Here is a 19,114-nt window from a genome sequence, read left to right as displayed (position 1 = left end):
GATATGAAAACTTTTAAGCTGTTAAAAATTTATGGTTTTAAAATAAAATCTCTGCCTTTCCAAAAGATACTGAGCCTGGTTTTAACAGGAGAGCGACTTCAAACCATCAAGAACAAATCCCTGCTTTAACAGTCTCTTCAATAAGAAGTGGACAACTACATGTAAAAGAATGACATTTAGAACACTCCCTAACACAAAAAATAAACTCAAAATGGATTAAAGACCTAAATGTAAGACCAGATACCATAACACTCTTAGAGGAAAACAGAACTCTCTGACGTAAACTACAGCAAGATCTTTTTTGATCCACCTCCTAGAGTAATGAAAATAAAAAACAAATGGGACTGAATTAAAGGTTTTACACAGCAGTGGAAACCATAAACAAAATGACAAGACAACGCACAGAATATATTTGCAGTAATGAGACCCACAAGGGATTGGTCTCCAAAATATACCAACAGCTCCTGCAGCTCAATATCAAAAAAAGACCCAATCAAAAAAAAAAAAAAAAAGGGCAGAAGATCTAAACAGAGAAGACAAAGAGATGGCCAAAAAGTACATGAGAAGATGCTCCACATCACTAATTACTAGAGAAACCACAACGAGGCACCACCTCACGCCGGTCAGAACGGCCATCACCAAAAAACCTACAAACAATAAATGCTGGAGAGGGTGTGGAGAAAAGGGAACCCTCCTGTATAAGCTGGTGCAGCCACGATGGACAAGAGTACGGAGGTTCCTCAGAAAACCAAAAAAAGAATTACCATAAGATCCAGCAATCCCACTCCTGGGCATGAAACTAACAACATTGTAAATCAACTCTACTCCAATAAAAAAAAAAAAAAAGAATAAATCCCTCCTTAAAATGAAGTGTTTCAGAGAGTGGAAGCCAGGGAAGGCTACCTGACTGGTTTTATAGAAGCTAGAACAATCATGATAGCAGGGTAAAGTACAATAAAATCAATCTAATACCACTTAAGAATATAAATTAAAACTCTTAGAAGTACTACCAAGTCAAATTCAGCAAGGAGTAAGCAAGCAACATCAGAAAACATCCACAGGTGAAAAACAAGTCTGTCATCTCAGTAAATCTAGAAAATACATTAGTTGACTTTCAACAACCACACACCAGAAAACTCCGCAGCAACTTACTGGAGCGCTTGTAAAGTTTCACAGAAAAGAGCCCACAGGTGTCCCTGTCCAACAGTCTCCAAATGATCCCAGGCGATGCAGCATGACGAGAAAAAGGAAATGTATACAAAATTCAAAAGGAAAGAATGCAACTTTCTATTGGCAGGCCTGATCAGCTATGATCATCGAAGGAATAAGGGACGACAAACACTGAAACATCCCCAGTGACAACTGATACCTACAATTAGATCCAATAAAAGGAAAGTCAGCCGCTCACGGAGCGAAAATGATGCAACGCCATATTCACAGGTGGGATAACATCCCCATCAAAGATGGCCATTTTCCCCAACTCTATCAATTCAGTGTACCTGAAAACCTAACAGTTTTTTGGGTGGAACAAAAAAGGTGATCCTAAAATTCACCAGGGAAAGCCAAGGGCCAAGAACAGCTGAGCTGTCAGAAAAGTCAGGGTGAGTTACTCCAGACAATGGGGAGCTGCAAAGCTACGGCAGTGACACAGCGACAGGCCAGGAGAGCACCCAGAGACAGGCCTGGGCATGTGGGGGGTACCCTGCCTGCCAGGAGCACACCCCATGGGGAAGAGGGTACCCCATAAACCTCCAGGATAACTGGTTGTCTGGGTGGGAAAGGAGGAGTTACACTTCTGCCTTACTCCATTCACAGAAATGAATTCTACGCATAAGAAAAGCAGAACCTGAAGACTTATGCGTTTGTTACCATGTCCTTCGGGTAGCGAAGGAATTCCAACAAGGCACCAAAAAATAAACCCAGAAAACATGGATACATTTCACTGTGTTAAAATAAAAAGGAATGCTGTTAACACACATCCTTCTGGATAGATGTGCTTAATAAACTCAAAACGAGGGTTTCATTTGAAGGAGAAAAGGAAGCAAAATGTAGGAGTTGATACTATACATAAAATAGGGTAAACAACAAGGTCCTACTGTATAGCACAGGGAACTACATTCAATATATATTCAATATATTCAATATATTCAATATTCTGTGATAAGCCCATAACGGAAAAGAACTGAATGTATAACCAAATCACTGCTACGCACCTGAAAATAACACAACACTGTAAATCAACTATACACGTCAATAAAAAGTAAATAAAATGCAGGAGTTGACACTGGCTGTGGCTATGTGGGCATTCCTTTTGATTGTACTTGGCGTGTTTTAAAACACTTGAAAGGATCGTGATATTCGTGATAAGACTCCTGTATGATTTGGGGTTGGCACTGGCCTGGGTTTTGACATGCTGGTGGCCAACAAGGGTTCGCCTCCTGTACAAAGCTCTAGTCCAGGAGGACCACAGAGCATGTGGGGGACACCACCATGTCGCCCAGATGCTGCACACTTGAGCAGCCGGGCCATGTGGGGCTCGGCTAAGTGAAGCAACTTTGCACTTGCCGGGACCCTTGTACGTAGCCACAAGCGTCAGGACTGATACAATGTTTAGAAGTGCAATGGAAGACAGCAGAGGGCGAGCAGGCCCAGGTTGGCACTGTCATGCTGAGTGGGGACGGGCGCCTGGTGCTTAAACTCCTCCGGTGAGGATGGCCTCACGTTTGTCCGTGAGGAACTGCCCCTGTAAGCCAGCCCGGGCACCCGCAGAAGCCCGAGGAACGGTTCTGGAAATAGGTGAGATGGCTGACGGAGACGTACCTTCCGGTGTTTCTGCCTAGTTGTGGCCCAGGGACCCCCGAGAACCCTGAGAGCTAGTGCCATGACTTAGAAACAGTCCCCAGCCTGGCGACAAAATCTGGCGCTGACTGGCCTGTTAAGCTTTCCTTCCCTGCCTTTCCCGGGCCCCTCGCCTGGGCCTGCCTCCCGCTCCCCTGCGTACCTTCTACGTGTTCCTGGTAAGCTTCAAAAATGGCCTCGATCCCATGCCACTTGCGCTTGGGGGGGTCCTCGTCGTCGTCCTCTCCATCGTCGTCGTCCTCCTCCTCTGAGTCCGGGTCCGCCTCCTGTGCCAGGGGGCCCTTCCTCCCGGCGGGGGGCTCCTGCTGCCCGTCGCGCTGGGGCAGAGGCAGCCGGCTGGAGGACCGCAGCTCGGGGATGTTGTAGTGGACAGAGGCGTCGATGCTGTGGTTCTGCTCTGCACACAGCACAGCTGCGCTTCCTGGGGAAGAGAAGACGGCTCATCACAGGGCCCATGGGGACCTGTGCTGGGGGCAGGTGACGGAGTCAGCGTGACTGAGGTCTCGCCGCGGACAAGACGAAGCATGGTGAGGCCTGTGCCCTTCGGAGACCGAAGACGGCACCATCAGGAGGGCTGAAAAGAGCCGTAAAGACGGCAGCAGGCAGAGCAACTAAGCCTGTGCGCCGCAACTATTGAGCCCTCAAGCCACAACTACTGAGCCCGCACGCCTAGGGCCTGCGCTCCGCAACAAGAGAAGCCACTGTAATGAGAAGCCCGCGCACCGCAACGAAGAGTAGCCCCCGCTCGCCACAACTAGACAAGAACCCATGTGCAGCAACGAAGACCCAGTGCAGCCATAAATAAATAAGACGGCAGCAGGCCTCGATTCAATTAATCACACCACGTGTACAAGCTCAGCTGTGTTAAGCCCTGAGCTTCGACATCGTGTTCTGTGAAACTGTGGGTTTGAGCTTGGTCTACAGTGGGCCCTCAAGTTCTGCCCCCACTCATCAGGAAATGCAGGCGCTCCAGTCCCTGAATACACCCCGTGCCCTGCCGGCTACCAGGAGGCCGCTCACTGGCAGGGGCCTGTGTAGACAAGGTCCGCTCTGCCTTGTGGCCCTGCTGCTAGTGGTCTAACAGGCGCAAGGTGCCTCCCCGCGTGGACAGCAGCCTCGGGCAGTCAGTGGACCAGTACAGCCCAAACTGTCAGGAGCTGGGTGACTTTAAAGTCCAGACAAAACAGGTGTAACATCAGGGAATGGTTGAAATGAGGCAGGAAAAACGTGTCCTCGGGCCACCGAGAAGCCTCTGTGGGTGTGTCGGGGGGAGCACAGAGGGGTTTGATCTAGTCACACGGTCAAAACGTTTCCTTCTGGAAAAATACGATTCAAGTAAATTCACAACAAACTTCCCATAAAGCGCTCCCCCTGCCTTGGAGAGTTGTCTTCAAAGATCACTGCGAAAACCACTGCCCTTTGCTTTTTGAGTATCATTTCATCTCTGCTGACAGCATTAATTTACCTGAAGGATTTACCTGAAGGATACTGACGTCAGAGCTGTATGTCTAATAGTCAGCCCTTCTAGGTTGCAGTAATAAAATTTCTTTTATACTTTCTTCTGGCTACTGGAGTGTACAGAAATTTATTTTACACTCAGTAGTGATTTAATCACTGAGGCTTCTTTTCTAATCAACGGGAATTAAGTGTACTGACCCCTGTTCTCTGACCTGCAGTGATTCCCACCAAAATGTCCAAGGGGCATGAATCTGAGGGCTCACACATGGGGCTGGAGCAACCAGTGTGTCACACAAAGTGCTCGCTGGGTCTAGTTATCAAAGGACAGGGAGGTTTCCAGGTGAGTCTGTAGGGGAAGCTGGGAAATCATTCAGCTGTAGAAGGCATGGATCCTGTTTTTGCTGAAAAGCCTCCTCGAAGGGCCTTATTAAATTCAGACGGCCTCTTGCTAAGCTTCCCTGACGTGTGGCCCAAGGAGCAGCACCACCCGGGTACCCGCTCCCAGCGGTGCGCTCTCAGGCCCCACCCTGCCCGCAGAGGCAAAAACCGCCTCTACCGCCAGGTGCCTCACGCACCCCAAGCGGCCCTCCTCAACAAAGCCAGGCGGCCCCGTTACCTCTGTGCTTCTGCAGGGCTTTCTGGGTGGACTGCAGGACGGACTCGTGGAACTGATGCGCGAACTCTTCCGCCACAAAGGGCTCCCACGGCTTGCTCTTCCCGTTGATGCCGTGGGACAGCGGCACGGGGATGTCCTTGGGCGCGGGGCCCCGGATGTAGTGGAGCATGCTCAGGCCCTTCCTGCCCCCAGGGGTCTCGCTCGGCCTGGCCTTCTCGCCGCTGGCGGGGGCTGGCTCCGGGACTCGCTCCTGGGGCCGGAGCTGTTCCAGTCTCCCAGGCTCCGTGGCCTTCTGGGTGTCAGACAAGGAAGCAGTGATACCCACAGGCTTCTCCGTATCCAGAGAGGCTTGCTGCGTGGCTGGTTCTTTTAGAGACAGAAAGTGAGGAACACGTTAAGACCTGCAATGTGAACGGGCCAACCCTGATGTCTAGAGCTTACACTGAATGAAGACCTAGGACAAAGGACCTGGACTCCGGAGCCATTTAATTAAAGGTCAGTGTGCACTGTGTGGTCTGAGACGGGGTGTGTTTAGCAGCAAGGCCATCCTTGAGAGGTGCCCCAGGAGGGCATCTGAGAGGCAGAAGAAGAATCTGAAGGAAGAAGCAAGTCGCTTCCGGTCATCCAAAAGGCAGGAAGTTACGTAGCCTGACCCGACCAGAAAGATCCAGTTAAGAGCTGAGAACAGGGCCAGACCAACAAGATTTCCTGCTCCGTCAGCACGACAGTGCAGGAGAGTCAGAGCCACAAAAGAGAGAGAGACAGAAGGTGTGAAAGCAGGTACTGGAGGGGCCTGCAAGGCAGAAAAAGCAAGACAAAGACGCCGGGAGGAGGGCGAAGGGTGGATGGACGGGAGCACAGAGCCCAAGCAGCAGGTGCTGAGACCCGGGCCACCGCTGGGCGGACGGACGGCGGCCAGAGCCACGCCGACCACCGGGCACAGTCTGCCGCAGCCGGGACCCTCCCCCTGAACCCTCTGAGCCCCGACTGCCAAGGCTCGCGCTGCGGCCGAGGAGATCCTTCCCACGCGCAGGAAGCTTGAGAGAGAGATGGAGAGAAAGAAGCACACGCTGTGTCCAGGAGGAAGACGACCTGGGCCTGGGGTGGTGGCTTCTGACCCTGGGCAGCCCCCGGGACAGTCCCGGGCGGTGGCGGATGGGGCTGGCCTTACCGCTCAGGGACCCAGCAGGACTGTCCCTCGGAGAGTTCCTGAGCGGGTCTGCCACCGCTGCTGACAGCGCCCTCTGCTTCATGGCCTGGAGCAGCTCAACAAGCCTCTCTTTGTCTATGAGAAAAGCAACCCGAGATTAACGAGGATCGTGTCACTCCTGGGAGGGAAGGAGAGCAGGAGTCCAGCCCAGGCCGCGACCGGCAGGCGCGAGTCCTTTAGAACGAGAAACAGAAAGCCACGGGGACAGGCTAGGTTTAGAGGAAGAAACTGCAGAGCGAGCCCAGATGCCTCAGCTTTTACTACATAACATTTCAGGTGTGTTCGAGAACAGCTGTGTGTGTGCAGTGAATGACTGGTACCTGCGAGCTTCTGGGAACGAATTCTTATTTAAAAGAGAAAAAAGTTGGCCCCGACACAGGAAGCAACCCCGAAGAGCCCCATAGAACCCTGGGAAGCACAGGCTGCTTCCTGACACAGTCTCCTCCCCGCCGCCCGCCACGCGAGTGCGAATCCCACGACGGCTGCCGTTTAGGGAAAAGGGACACCGACCCGGTGACATCTGATGCCACAGATTCCCGACGCAGTTCAGGGGCCTCTCGCAGACTGAAACTTAAGTGGCCACATCACCGGCGGCTTCCTCCAGGAATTAAGTCAGGCACAAAGATTCTCTTTACAAAGAAAACTATGCGCATTCCCAGGGATTTGCCCTGGTAATCGGGTCACTGCCCCTTCAAGAGAAAGCAAGAACGCCAGCTCACTGGTTCAACACAAAAACTGAATGCTACACCCCTGCTACCAAAATAAGCGAAAGTAACTAGATGACCAAGAAGCACTTCTGCTTTCCTCTTCCTTCTGGAAAGAGGTGAGCGAGTACCAGCAAGGGGAACGTGGGGGTGCGTACCCCAGGAAGGCCTAGTTTTCACCTGCGCCACCATCCTGGCACTGAGCGAGCGTGAGCGGCAGACCAAGGCAGCAGGTGCCCCAGAAAGTGTTCAGACTGCACCACGGGCTCCAGCCCAAGAGTTGGCCCCGACATGGCCCCTGGTGGCCAGACCGATCTGGAAGCATCTCTCAGGGCAAATCGTCCACTCGGTGGGTGTCGGCTCTGCCCAGCGGCCACGACAGCAGCCGCCAAGAGAAAACGCCCGCCCACCCCACACCCAGGGCGGGTTGAACGTGCTGGGAGACCTGACAAGGGACAAGAGCAGGCATCAAGCTCATGGTGGGCTGTACACAGAACATCAGCGCGTCTTCAATTCCACCCGGGATGAGACAAGAAAAAACAGGCTTTGAAGGAGGCCGCGCAAGTTTCCGACGGAGAGAGAAGTGTGACGGCGGAGACAGTGAGGCAAGTCTGTGAGAGCAGAGGGGCGCCCAAGAGGAAGCCCGAGAGCCCCAGGACGCCGCCAGGAGCCCGCGGCCCCCCCTCCTTCCTCAGAGACCCTCAGCCCTCCTGGCGAGGCCCCGCCCCACCCAGGCCTCACCTTTCCTCTTCTCAGTGCTGATGTGGGTCAGGTTGAAAATGGTCAGGAACTTCCTCTTCTCCTCGAAGTTGGGGCTGCTGTTCATCTCGTCGGGGCTGTAGCGGGTGGACAGCGCCAGTCTCGGCGAAGGCGTCTGCCTCTTGCTCTGAACTGTCGGGGGCGACGGGCTTCTTTCTCTCAGCATCCGCCGCCGCTTCCTCCGCTTCTGGGTCAGCAATTCCTCCTTCTGCTGTTGGGTGGTCAAGCCAAAAAGTTGCAAAAACTCTAGCTTCTAGATTGGGAAAGAAAACAAATGAGTTTGAAACCACTGGCAGTGGCGTGCTTCCACTGACCCAGGGGCCCCTCCTGGGGTCCTCGAAGCTCTTGTGCTGTGGCCACTCCGCGCCGGGCCTGGGAGGAGGAGGGCCCTGACGGCGTCCCAACAAGCGTGGGAAAGCCCAGAGGCAGGCACCGAGGTGAGTGCCAGCAGCCCAGCCCAGAGCCTGACCGCAGCGACGAACCCCAGATACCTCAGAGGATGTGTCCAATTTGAGGGGCGGCTGCTCGGCCACACAGCGGAGGTGGGCCCTAACCTCCTCTTCGTCACTCTCGTCGTAGGAGTCGTCCAGGTCGTAGTAGTATCCTGGAGGTGGAACGGATCTATTCAGCTGGGCAGGGAGCCTCGATTCGCCAGTGAACACACACACGGCACTCCACTCGGCAGGCCAGGCCCTACCGCCCTTTGAACACCCCCAAAGCCAGATTCCTTTCACCCCAGGTGGAAATGTGCATTAACCCCTAGTCCTAGGGCTTCTCAGGGCTGGCAGGTGGGGGGCAGAAAGCAGGCACCAGGCTTCCCTTGGATCCACAGACCCCAAGTGACCACGCGGTCTCCTGGCCAGCACCGATCCCCCAGCAGGGGGACCGTTCATCACACAGGCCCGGGGCCACGTCCACGGCAGCCCAAGGCTGTCTGTGCACATCCACTCCCTCCTGCTCGGGAGGGGACAGGCACACTCAGGTCCCCGTCCCCTCAAAGGTACAGAGCATGCATGCAAACTCCTGTGCAGAGAACAGAACCCCTACACCGGAGGGCACCGGGGCTCTCGCCCCGCCTTCTCACAAGGTGAGTGGAGCAGAAAAATCTTTCTGGGGCTCTAAATTTAGCCTAGATCAACAACGCAGACCAACCAAGACTCCCTCGGCCTTGGCCCCTGCTTCCGGCTAAGAGGCTGAATTTAACACCATGCAGAAGAAACTGGGCTGGACCCCTGATCCCTCCTGGTCTGACAGGGGGTGAAGGAAGGGGACAGCCATGCTTGCCCTAGGCCTGCTCGCCTGTTCTCCGTAGCTCTTTGGGGAACCCAGGGTGCCGCTGGCTGAGTCCCACCCCACCCTGTGCAGGAGCAGGAAGGAGAGGCGGCCAGAGCTCCCGCCTCCCCTGCCCCCTAGGCCGCCCACCCGCCTGCAACTGGGACAGCAGCCCCAGGAGAGGAGTCCCGGCCGGGCCCCGGGCCGTGCTCTTGACAGCCTCCTCCCCTTTACACTGCACTGTTAATACTTCAGACCGTCTTACTGGCCTCTGTTCATCACCTATTAAATGTGCGTGTCTGTGGAACTGTTTTCACAGACAGTCTACAATTTGGCTTTTGGGGATAACACGCATTATGGCAGGACAGACGAGGGGCCTGGGTCTGTCTTCCCAGCAGAAGTGTCAGGCAGAAACCAGTGAACCTGCTCCCTGGAGCTGCTGAGACCCCGGGGCAGAAAGCCAGAGGGAGGAGGGAAAAGGAGGGAGGAGGGAGGAGGGAAAAGGAGGGAGGAGGGAGAAGGGAGGAAGGAGAAGGGAGGAAGGAGAAGGGAGGAGGGAGAAGGGAGGAAGGAGAAGGGAGAAGGGAGGAAGGAGAAGGGAGGAGGGAGAAGGGAGAAGGGAGGAAGGAGAAGGGAGAAGGGAGGAAGAAGAAGGGAGGAGGGAGGAAGAAGAAGGGAGGAGGGTGGGCCGCGGCCGCCAGGGACACGACCTTTCTCCTGGGCCTCCCGCCGCCGGCGCTCCTCCAGGTCCAGCTTGCTGACCAGCCTCCGTCGCTGCTGTAGGAACTCATCGTAGACGTAGGTGGGGTCGGGGCCCCGTGGCGCCGGGGGCCGGTAGGGCGAGCTCGGCTTCAGGGGCCCGGGGGTCTCCCCGAAGGGGGCCGGCGGGGCAAGCGGGGCCCGGGGCTGGCCCAGGACGGTCTGGGTGGACGGCTCGAGCTCCGCCAGGAAGTGCGCAGGCGCAGGGGGGAAGGCCTGCTGCTCCAGGCCCCCTGCCTCGCGGGGCGGCGGCTGGTACTTGTCCAGGGGGGCGGCCTCTCGCTTCCGGGGTCCCTCCTCCGCTTTCTCGGGGCAGTAGACCCTCTCCACCTTCACCAGCGGGACGGCCGCCTGGCGGCTGGGCTCAAACGGGGCGGGGTGGCCGTGCAGAGGGTGGCCCTCGGGGGCGCGCCGTGTCTCCAGCGTGCTGTCCATCAGGGACACCGGGTTCCAGAGGGCCGTGGGCACCGAGTGGTGCTGGGGCTTGGGTGAGATGAGGGGCGGGGGGCCGCCAAAGTGCTGCGGGGGGTCGCGGCCTCCCGGCTCGTGACGGTTTGGTCCCGGCCTGCGAAGGGAGCGGAAGCAGCCGTCAGCCGCAAGGGCCCAGGCGCGCCAGCCACCCTGGCCCCTAGGCCGCCTGCCGGGAGCCCCGAGCCAGCCAGAGCTGGAGGGGTGAGCAGGAGGCCTCCTCTGGGCCACGTCCCAGGGCTGGAGGGAGGACGGGCCTTCCGCTCCGCCGCCTTCTCTGTGGACAGCTGGCGGCAGGCGTGTGCAGGCCCGCTTTGGAGAGAACAGGGAGCCCAACGTGGGCTCTGCGGGTCTAGGGCAGAGACGGTCCCGGCCCGGCCAGACCTGCTCGAGCCCGACTCTCACCAGCCACCTCACAGCAGCTCACCCTGTGCCACTGCTTCCTGAATTCCCAGCATGCTGAGAACAGACCCGCCCCCAGGCGATCCCAACTCCAGGCGAGCCATGCGGAGGGGGCCCGGCCTCCTCTCTCCCTCCGTGCTCACAGACAGCAGCAAGAGGCCGGCCTCGGGGGCCCACCCGGCCTACACTTGCTTCCGTGGACACCCTCACAGCCGGCAGCTACGCCCAGAGGGTCTTCAAGGCCCCGGCCGGGGCCTGTCCAGGGAGCCAGGCCACCTGCCAGAGCGCACGCCCCTCACACACAGGGAGGGAGGGAGGGGACCTTCCATCAGACACGCAGCTTTGCCCCGAAGCCAAACTAAGTGCCTCTTTCCTCGGTGCATTTAAAACAACATTCACCTTCCAGGACTACGTGGCCGCTGTTTCTCCAAAGTTTATCTATTTTCTTAAGGGAAGCCCCACGCTGCCACGGAGACCGAGGGTAAGGTCTGAGGGGACGGAAGGGGAAGGGCAGAGGCCACGGCAGGCACGTGAGCAGCCGCCTGCCGTCTCCCAGGGCTCCGCCTGCCTGGCCGAGGAGGGGGCCGGCTAATCAGAGCCACCAAGGCCACTGCGCCTCTGCTGGGCGGATACGAAAGGGAACCATATCGAGAAGTGCTAAGTCCTCAAGTAAACAGCAGAGGAATGAAACCTGTTAGCGAAGCAATATTTCACGCGCTGTATAGCCAGGCACAGGCTGGTTTTCTAACCCGGAGCCCAAGGGCCCGAAAGACCATCAGGTTCGCGCTGCTGTGGGGACCACCGAGGCCAGGTGAGGACTGAGGCAGAGGCCACCCCCGCCGGGGGCGGCAGCACCACAGGCCCTGACAGCTGTGCTGGGATCTTGCAACCCCAAGCAGAGGAAGCCACCCTCGGGTGTCAGCACGCCCTGAATTTATCAGGAGATGCTGGACGTGTGCTGACTGCTCGCCCAGTCCCCTGGGCGTGACGGGGACCAGAGGAACTGAGGGCAGCTCAGAAGCAGAAGAGATAGCCCGTGTAGCCTCGGACGGGCCCAGAGAAGCAGAGGGACTGTCTGCAGCACAGACCTCGCTGTGGCCACGCTGAACGGAGCAGAGGCCGGAGGAGGTAGGAGACCCAGGCAGGGGCCTGGCCACAGTGCACTCCCGATCACACCCAATTAGCAAGCGAATCCCCTCAGTGGATGCAGAGGCAGGATGCAGACTGCTAGACGGGCCAGCCATGCCAAGGACACAGAAAAAAACCCACCAGTCAGCGAGAAACTGGAGAAAGAGGGAGGGAACAAGTGGACATTTACAACGCCTCCGACCCAGAAACCCAGCACCATGGACATCAGGGGCTGGCAAGAGGCTCAGAAATCCTCCCACCCAAGCTCCTTTGTGCAAAGCTGAGGGAGATGGGCCCGGAGAAGGCGAGCGGTGTCCACTGTGCCCCAGGCCTGGCCAGGCTCTCGCCACCAACTCTGGTGTGGGTCTCAGCCTGGCCCTTCAGAGTGAGCCCTGGAGGGAGGGAAGGTGGGGTGGGGGACACAAGGTGACAGCCAGATCAGCAGACGGGGAGCAGCGAGGCCCCACGGGCAGCTGTAAGAAGAAGGGGCCCAGCTCACAAGGCAGGTGTCAGCAGCCATGGGTCCCAGAGACAGGTGCAAAGGCCTCTTGGGAATTTTTTAGAACAGGGCTGGAGAAAAGGGTATTTTTTTAAATTAGAAAAGCAGTAAAATTAATTTTTTGTTTGATTAAAAATTAAAGGGAGTCCCCCTTCTCATTAAAAAAAAAAGTTTGGGCAGAGGGAGATGGAAAGGACATAATTATTGAATGAAAATTCTCCGTCGCCCTCCTTCAGGCACCGCGAGCATCGCTGCTGGGAAGCAGCTGGGCCGAGGCTGTAGACACAGGTTACTCGGGGACGGACGCCCCCGAGCAACCGCCTTCCCTCCTCACCGCTCCCTCCTCCAGGCCAAAGCGGGGGTTAGACAAGTGACAACACGCAGGCTCCCTCGTGCAGACGCCGCCCCCATCCCCGGGCCCACCTGGCACTCTCAGGCCTGTGCTCCGCGTCCGCGGGCGCTGGCGGCCGGCCCAGGTCCAGGTGCTGCTCCAGCACCTGCTGCCGGAACTCAGACACCTGCGACTGGCGGTCCTCCTTCTCCTGCCGCAGCCGCCGCTGCCGCGCCAGCCACTTCTCCTCCTCGTTGGTGCGCTGGAGGAGCAGGGCCGTGGCCGCACTGCTGCCCGGCAGAGAGAAGAGGCCGTGGGTGGAGAGGAGGCCGGGCACGGGGTGGTGCGGGGCGGCCGCCGGGTGCAGGGGGTGCTGCACGGGCTTGGGCGCCTGCAGGCCCGCGTCCTTCAGCTTCTCTGTGGGGGAGAAAGGCTGTCACGGCGGGATCTCAGCGCCAGGCTCAGTCCCGCCCCACTGCCCGTCCTCCCGGAGGAGACGTGCACCACCCTCCAAGGGCCTCCCCACGGCCGGGCCAAGACAGCCGGGGGCATGGATGCTCCCGGGCGCTCGCCTCATCCGGGTGACACGCTGGGTGTGGGCGTGTGGGGCAGGCTCACGTCCACACGCCAAAGCAGACTTGAACTCTGGGAATCACCCGAGCCGCCTGCTACAAGTTAGATTACGCATACGTACGATAAAATCAAATGGTAAAAACGAAGGCTAGGGCTTCCCTGGTGGCGCAGTGGTTGAGAGTCCGCCTGCCGATGCAGGGGACACGGGTTCGTGCCCCGGTCCGGGAAGATCCCACATGCCGCGGAGCGGCTGGGCCCGTGAGCCATGGCCGCTGGGCCTGCACGTCCGGAGCCTGTGCTCCGCAACGGGAGAGGCCACAACGGTGAGAGGCCCGCGTACCGCAAAAAAAAAAAAAAACTAAGGCTAAAAAATACTTAAAACTATCCCTTCCTAAGAATTGTGTCACGTTTTACCCCGGTGCACAGTCTTTCAGCTGTCTACGTGCATCTGTCTTCTCTGTGTCGTGCGCCTCTCCCCCCGGCTCCCTGTCCGGGGACATCAGGCGCGTAGCTTGCAAAAGGCATGGTGTGAATCTGCTCCAGGCCGGCGGGCAGACGCTACGCGGCAGGGCCCTTTCCTCGGGGAGCCCCCCAGCACTCAGCTCCCCGCGCAGGGTCCTCCTCTCGGGTACCTGCTCGGGTTGGGGTCAGCTGCTCCGAGGCCTTGCCCCGCTCCTCAGCGGCGTGGCTCCGTAGCCCGTGCAGCTCGGCCACGGGCAGGAAGGCCGGCTCCAGCGCCTTGGCGGCCAGCAGCTCCTTCTCGCGGGCCCGCTGCTCCCGCTGACGCTCCAGCTCCCGCTCGCGCTCCAGCTCCTTCTCCCGCTCGCGCTCCTTCTCGCGCTCCCGCTCGCGCTCCTTCTCGCGCTCGCGGTCAGCCTCCCGCTCGCGCTCACGCTCCCTCTCCCGCCTCAGCTCCTCGTCCATCTGCATCCTGCGGGGCGAGCAGAGGGAGATGTGACCTCCACCGCGGGGGCGCTCGGGGCCGGGCCGGGCCGCTAGGGAGAACCCCCAGAAGCAAGGAGCTGACACACCGAGACCAAGGTTTTCCTGAAAAAGCCAGCATTCCCATCCGAACGGTGACGGGAGGCGAGGCGGGTTCTACTCTCGTTTAACGCGCTAAGAGACTCAAAGTCCATAAGATCAAAAGTTGTGCACCGACTTCCGAAGCGCCACGGAAAGCTCACGGCCGGGGGCTGGAGATTCTGAGGACGCAGCCTCGTCAGGCACTGGCCAGGAGCTCGAAGCACCCACCGTCACCGCCCCGTGCGCAGGCGAACAGACCCAGGACCCAAGTGGCCAAGGAGCCCACCTGGCCACACATGAACGGCCCAGCCAGGCTCTGCCATCCGGGGAGGGAAGAGCAGAGGACACCCGGCCTGGGACGGGGCTTACCTCTCGGCACTGAGGCTGGACATCCGCTCCGAGTGCAGCGCCGCCAGGGACGAGTGCGAGAGCTCGGGTGGGTAGCGGACCCCAGAGAGGTGGAGATGCATAGCTGATGGATGCAGTGGGGGCAGGGAGCCGGGGGTGGGGATGGGGTAGAAGGGGGACCGCAGGGCCGACAGGCAGTAGGAGTCGTCCATCCTGTGGGAGAAGATGGGGCTAGTGAACACGCAACGTAAAGGAAAAAAGGCGAGACCCAGCCCTACCACCAGGTGCCCCAGCCAGGTATGGTTATTGATCCAGGGGCACTGGACAGGGCAGGACGGCCACAGAGTCTCCATGAAGGCCCTGCAGAAAGAGTCCACGTCCACAGCCAGACCCAAAGCCCCTTCCTCCCAGAGGCCAACAGATGATAACAGCTCAGGGCTCCGAGGCCCTGCTGGCCACCCCAGGCCAAGTGAGGAGACATCCAGGTCTGGGGAGGGGTGGTCCACAGCATAACTGCCGACCCGTCACGGAGGACCCAGGAAGCTTCTACGTAGAGCAGTGGTACAGCGCCGTCTCCAGCGGGGTTTCCTGGTCGCACACAAACCTTGCGCTCTGCGCTTTAATGCTTAAGTGCACCAGTGGAGCGGATGGCGGGAGAGGGAGGGGCTGGGGCGAGGCCAGCTCGGACAGAATTTCCCTCCGGGGGCAAAGTCCTAACGGCTCATCTGCAGGGCTGGGAGGGGCGGCCGCCTGGGGTCTCCCTGGGAATCTGGCCCCAAGCAGTGTCTGCCCAAGGGTGGGTGGGGAGGTCTGGGGCGCCTCACCTGAAGGCCGGGTGGGGGAAAGGGTGCGGGGCCAGGTAGCTGGGGTGGTAGTAGGCCGCGGCGGTGGCCGGGTCCAGGCCCAGGGGAGGCAGGGAGGACACGCGGAGGTCCTCGGTGGTGTGGTAGGGCCGGAAACTCCGCAGGTAGTCCTCTGTCACCGTGCTGGGGGGCACCACGTGGTGCACGGGCCGCTGCAGGCTGCGGGAGGGACGGGCAGAGGACGAAAGGCGGAGGTGAGCCCCAGGCCGGGAAACGGGCCAACCTCCCGGCACTTCCACCATGCCTCCCTCACAAGGACAGGTCCTGGCAGGAGGCCCAGGGCACAGGTGGGCAGCTGCTGCTCCTTGGGCCCCCCCAGCCCCCTGCCGTCCTCACCAAGTGGGCGCAGGGCCGCTATCCGCGGCCTGGAGGGACCCCTGGCCCCGGGAGCCCCAGACTGGGGGTTCAGGGTCGGGCAGACGGCAGAGCCAGCCGTCGGCTCAGCGTGGAAATGGTCAGCAGGCGCAGACGGGGCTGAGCCACCATCTGGCGGCCTTGGGCTCAGCTGGTGCGGCCGGCCTGGCGGCCAAAGCCTCAGGGGTCCAGAGCCCAGCTCGCGTGCCCTCCCCGGGCCCCGACCTGCACTTACTTCAGCGGAGGAAAGCGGGAGTCCTGCACCACCGAGCTGGGGGAGATGCCAAAAGGGTAGGGGGTGCTGAGCAGGTGGGAGGGGATGGCCGGGCCCCCTGCCTTCTCCTGGGGCAGCGGGGCCTCCACGATGAGGCGTTCCCGACCGCTGCCGCTGCCCCGAGAGCCAGCGTCTTGCTAGAGGACAGAAAGCAGCGGGTCAGGGCAGGGGCGGGCGGCTCACACCACGGCCAACGACGAGCCAGGCCTTCCTCCAGACTCGGGGTGGCGGGGGAGGGTTCAAGCTTTAGAGCACGATCTAGAGATGGCCTTTCCTTAGGGTTTTCCACCCAAACCTGCGGTGTGAGCGGCATGGCAGGCGGAACAGAAAGAAGGGAGGACACAGGTTCCAATGATGGGGGGGTCTGGACTGAAACACATCTGGGCGACAGGAAAGGACAGATGCCCCAAGATCGGACTGGGGTCCAGACGAGTGCCCGCCAGGGGACACAGCACAGTAGGGCCACCCATGCCCTCCCAGCACAGATCTCCCACAGGTCACAGCTGCTCCAAACTCAGAGGCGGGAGCTGGATGATGGTGGTCCCCGCACACACTCCCAACCCCCGGCGGTGAGCTCTGCACTGCAGCGGCTGTGACAGAACCACACGGAGCCCCTGGCCACTGATCGCCAAGCATGTGCCGGCATCCCAAGGGGCCGAGGCGTCAGCTGTGCTTCCAGCTGCCGGCCTGCGTCACAGATGCCTCCCGGCCCACGATGCCCATGGAGGACGTGGCCGAGAAGCTGCTGCTGCCCTTGGGCAAGGCATGCCAATCTGTCCCCTGGACAAACCCCGGGGCGGCCGGGGCACCGACCAGAGCACAACTGGCCAGACCTGTCTGGGGCCTTTGCACACTGATGGGGCAGGGCTGTGGGCCCGCCTGCCCCAGACTCCCGGACACAGAGAGTGACCTGGGGCCTGGCGGGGAAGGCAGACCCCCGAGAAACCAGAAAGCGCTCACGCAAGGCAGGATGGGGGAGGAGGCGGCCCCCAGAACCCCCGGCCACATGGAGGAAAGCCCTGCACGCCCGCCCACGGGAGCGTCCACAACACATCGAAAGGTTCTGTCGTCGGGGTCATTCACACGGCTGAGAGGGGGCTGAGAGCAGGCACCAAGCGTCAACAGCAGCCGGGGGCTCTCGCTCTGGACGCGGGAGCCAGTCTGGGGGGCTCCGTCACCGTGACACCCTGTTCAGCCTAAGGTGAGGATATCTCGGCCCAGGCCTCCCCTGAGCCCCGGAAGCTCCACAACCCGGCCCCTCCTTGGCCAGATGGCACGACGCCCGCCACCTGGCGCCAGGCCCGGCCACCCCTGACCAACCGCAGCAAGTAGGGCATGGGCCCAGGTCTGTCCACCCCAAACCCACGCTGTTTCCGCTGGGCCACAACCCTCTGTCTCCTCACTGATGTGGCGCGTGTCCAGGAATGACCACTGTACGTGGGGCGGTGACGAGAGTCTGTCCCCAAAGAGACACCCTCTACTGTCCCTCCAGCCCTGACTCTGCCAGTAACCTTCCCGTCAGAACCAGGAGATGGGGCAGCAGAGACCCCCAACCATCTCACTCCCTGGGTGGGGGGGCAAGAGACAGACTGCGCGGCCCCCTGGGCGACCCCTCCACCTCCACACCTGCAGACGGTGACCCCGCAGAGCATGAGGGGCCCATCCGTCACCATATTTACCAAACGTGCTGGTGGGTGGGCACCGCGGCAGTGATCGTTAATTGCAGGAGACAGGCCGCTGATTGGAATTTTTAATGAGCACCCACATCTGTTCCCACGTGTGGGCACAGCCCCTCCGCTCACGGCGGGGCCCTCGTGGTTTGTGAACTCCGACCTGCCCTTCCCGGGATGGGTGGTCACAAAGCGGCAGCTGAGGGTGGGACCCACGCGTGCGCCAAGCCCGGGTCAGGGCAGGGAGCCCGGGACCCCCGCCCGGGTATTACAAGCCTTCTACATAGGGTCCGGCACGGGGTGGCTCCCGTCTGGCCCTGGAGACCCTGGACGGGTCCCATAATCGCCCCGGGCCTCGGTTCCCCCAGCGGTCAAACGTGCCATCACAGCAGCGGCTCACAGAGCAGCAGGGATGGGTGCACGGGTGTAAAAGGGACGCGGGGGTCTCGCACAAGCAGCGGCACCTCCTAGCCCACCCCACTACATCCTCTCACGCTCCCCGTTGACACTACCACCCAAGGGGCTGTCCTCAGCGTGCCGGGTCCCCCTCGCACCCCTCCCTCTGCTGGCGCAGGGTCAGGCCAGTGCAAGTGCTGACCCCCACGATGAGGTGCCTCAGCTGCTCTGGGGCCTGCCCCTCACGGGGGCCCCCGTGGAGTGGAGAGGCCCTGTGCCCGAGGTCTGGGATGGACTAACAAGGGATGGCATGGCCCTCAGATGCTCTCTGGACGGGGACGCAGTGGCTGCAGCCAGAGGCCCCCTAGGTGCCAGGGTGGCTCCCCTGATAAATGCCCGGGGTGATGGGACCCGGGGTGACCTGGGCTCTGCCTCCAGGCTGGCAGCAAGGCCCCTCCTCCCCTCAGGCCGCAGTAGGAGGAAGATGGCAACCAAGGGCTTCCACCGTCAGCCCAGGACAGTGAAGTCCTTGAGGGGACCTCGATTTAAGGACAAAATCTGGGGACAAGCTCCAGGCAACTCCAGGCCACCACACGCCTCCTCGCGCTTCCGGCACTGTTTGCTGAATCAAACAGCAGAGTGAGGGGTCCCAGGCAGCCCCTGTCCCAGGGGAGGGGCCCCGAACGCACCAGCCCCAGCTCAACGCCGTCCCCAGAAGCCCCCTTCAACCCTCGGCAGGACAAAGCCCTGCCTGAAGGCGGCTGGGCCAGATGGCACCTTCCCAGCCCGGCCGAGGACAAACAAGGAGCTGGAGAGGCGGGGGGAGGGGTGGGCTGGCAGGCAGGGGGTCCAGAGGGCCAGACCCACGCGCCCGTCTGGCTGGAGCCCTGCCAAGCTTATGACAGGCACCTGGGAACGAGGTCATGGGGGGTGGGCCCGGGCAGCAGCCCCCAAACCAGGCCGGGCCCAGGAGGCTCAGCCGGCCACCCCGAGGCCCTCGATGGTGGCGTCCAGGCCCCCACGCCGGCCTGCCGCCGGGCTCGCCCCAAGGAACATCTGCGGGCAGCTCTCATTTCTGAGCAGCGGCTGCGGGCGCAGCTGCAGAGATGAAAGAAGGAAGGAGTGGGGGGGGGGGGGGGGGGGGAATC

General features: G+C 60.2%; 1 protein-coding gene across 6 annotated transcripts in view; it reads right to left on the bottom strand.

Moving 5' to 3' along the window:
• GSE1 (Gse1 coiled-coil protein) overlaps positions 1–19,114 on the bottom strand; it is a 126,662-nt gene that overhangs the window by 4,971 nt on the left and 102,577 nt on the right. For 5 of the 6 annotated variants that reach the window (XM_024735659.1, XM_024735663.1, XM_024735664.1 and 2 more), the window contains 11 exons: positions 15,862–16,037; positions 15,234–15,431; positions 14,431–14,622; positions 13,671–13,969; positions 12,558–12,882; positions 9,589–10,202; positions 8,098–8,210; positions 7,589–7,859; positions 6,105–6,218; positions 4,934–5,299; positions 3,002–3,280 (listed from right to left, as the gene is read on the bottom strand). In XM_024735659.1, the coding sequence (XP_024591427.1) occupies positions 3,002–3,280; positions 4,934–5,299; positions 6,105–6,218; positions 7,589–7,859; positions 8,098–8,210; positions 9,589–10,202; positions 12,558–12,882; positions 13,671–13,969; positions 14,431–14,622; positions 15,234–15,431; positions 15,862–16,037 (2,947 nt within the window). The remainder of the gene's footprint in view (positions 1–3,001; positions 3,281–4,933; positions 5,300–6,104; positions 6,219–7,588; positions 7,860–8,097; positions 8,211–9,588; positions 10,203–12,557; positions 12,883–13,670; positions 13,970–14,430; positions 14,623–15,233; positions 15,432–15,861; positions 16,038–19,114) is intronic. The other variant, XM_024735661.1, reaches the window with a different exon arrangement.

Source organism: Neophocaena asiaeorientalis, unplaced genomic scaffold, assembly GCF_003031525.2.
Source record: "Neophocaena asiaeorientalis asiaeorientalis breed wild unplaced genomic scaffold, Neophocaena_asiaeorientalis_V1.1 scaffold40, whole genome shotgun sequence".
In the NCBI taxonomy this organism is placed as follows: domain Eukaryota; kingdom Metazoa; phylum Chordata; class Mammalia; order Artiodactyla; family Phocoenidae; genus Neophocaena; species Neophocaena asiaeorientalis.
Note: the sequence above shows the minus strand (reverse complement) of the source record. Positions and strands in the feature narration are given on the sequence as shown.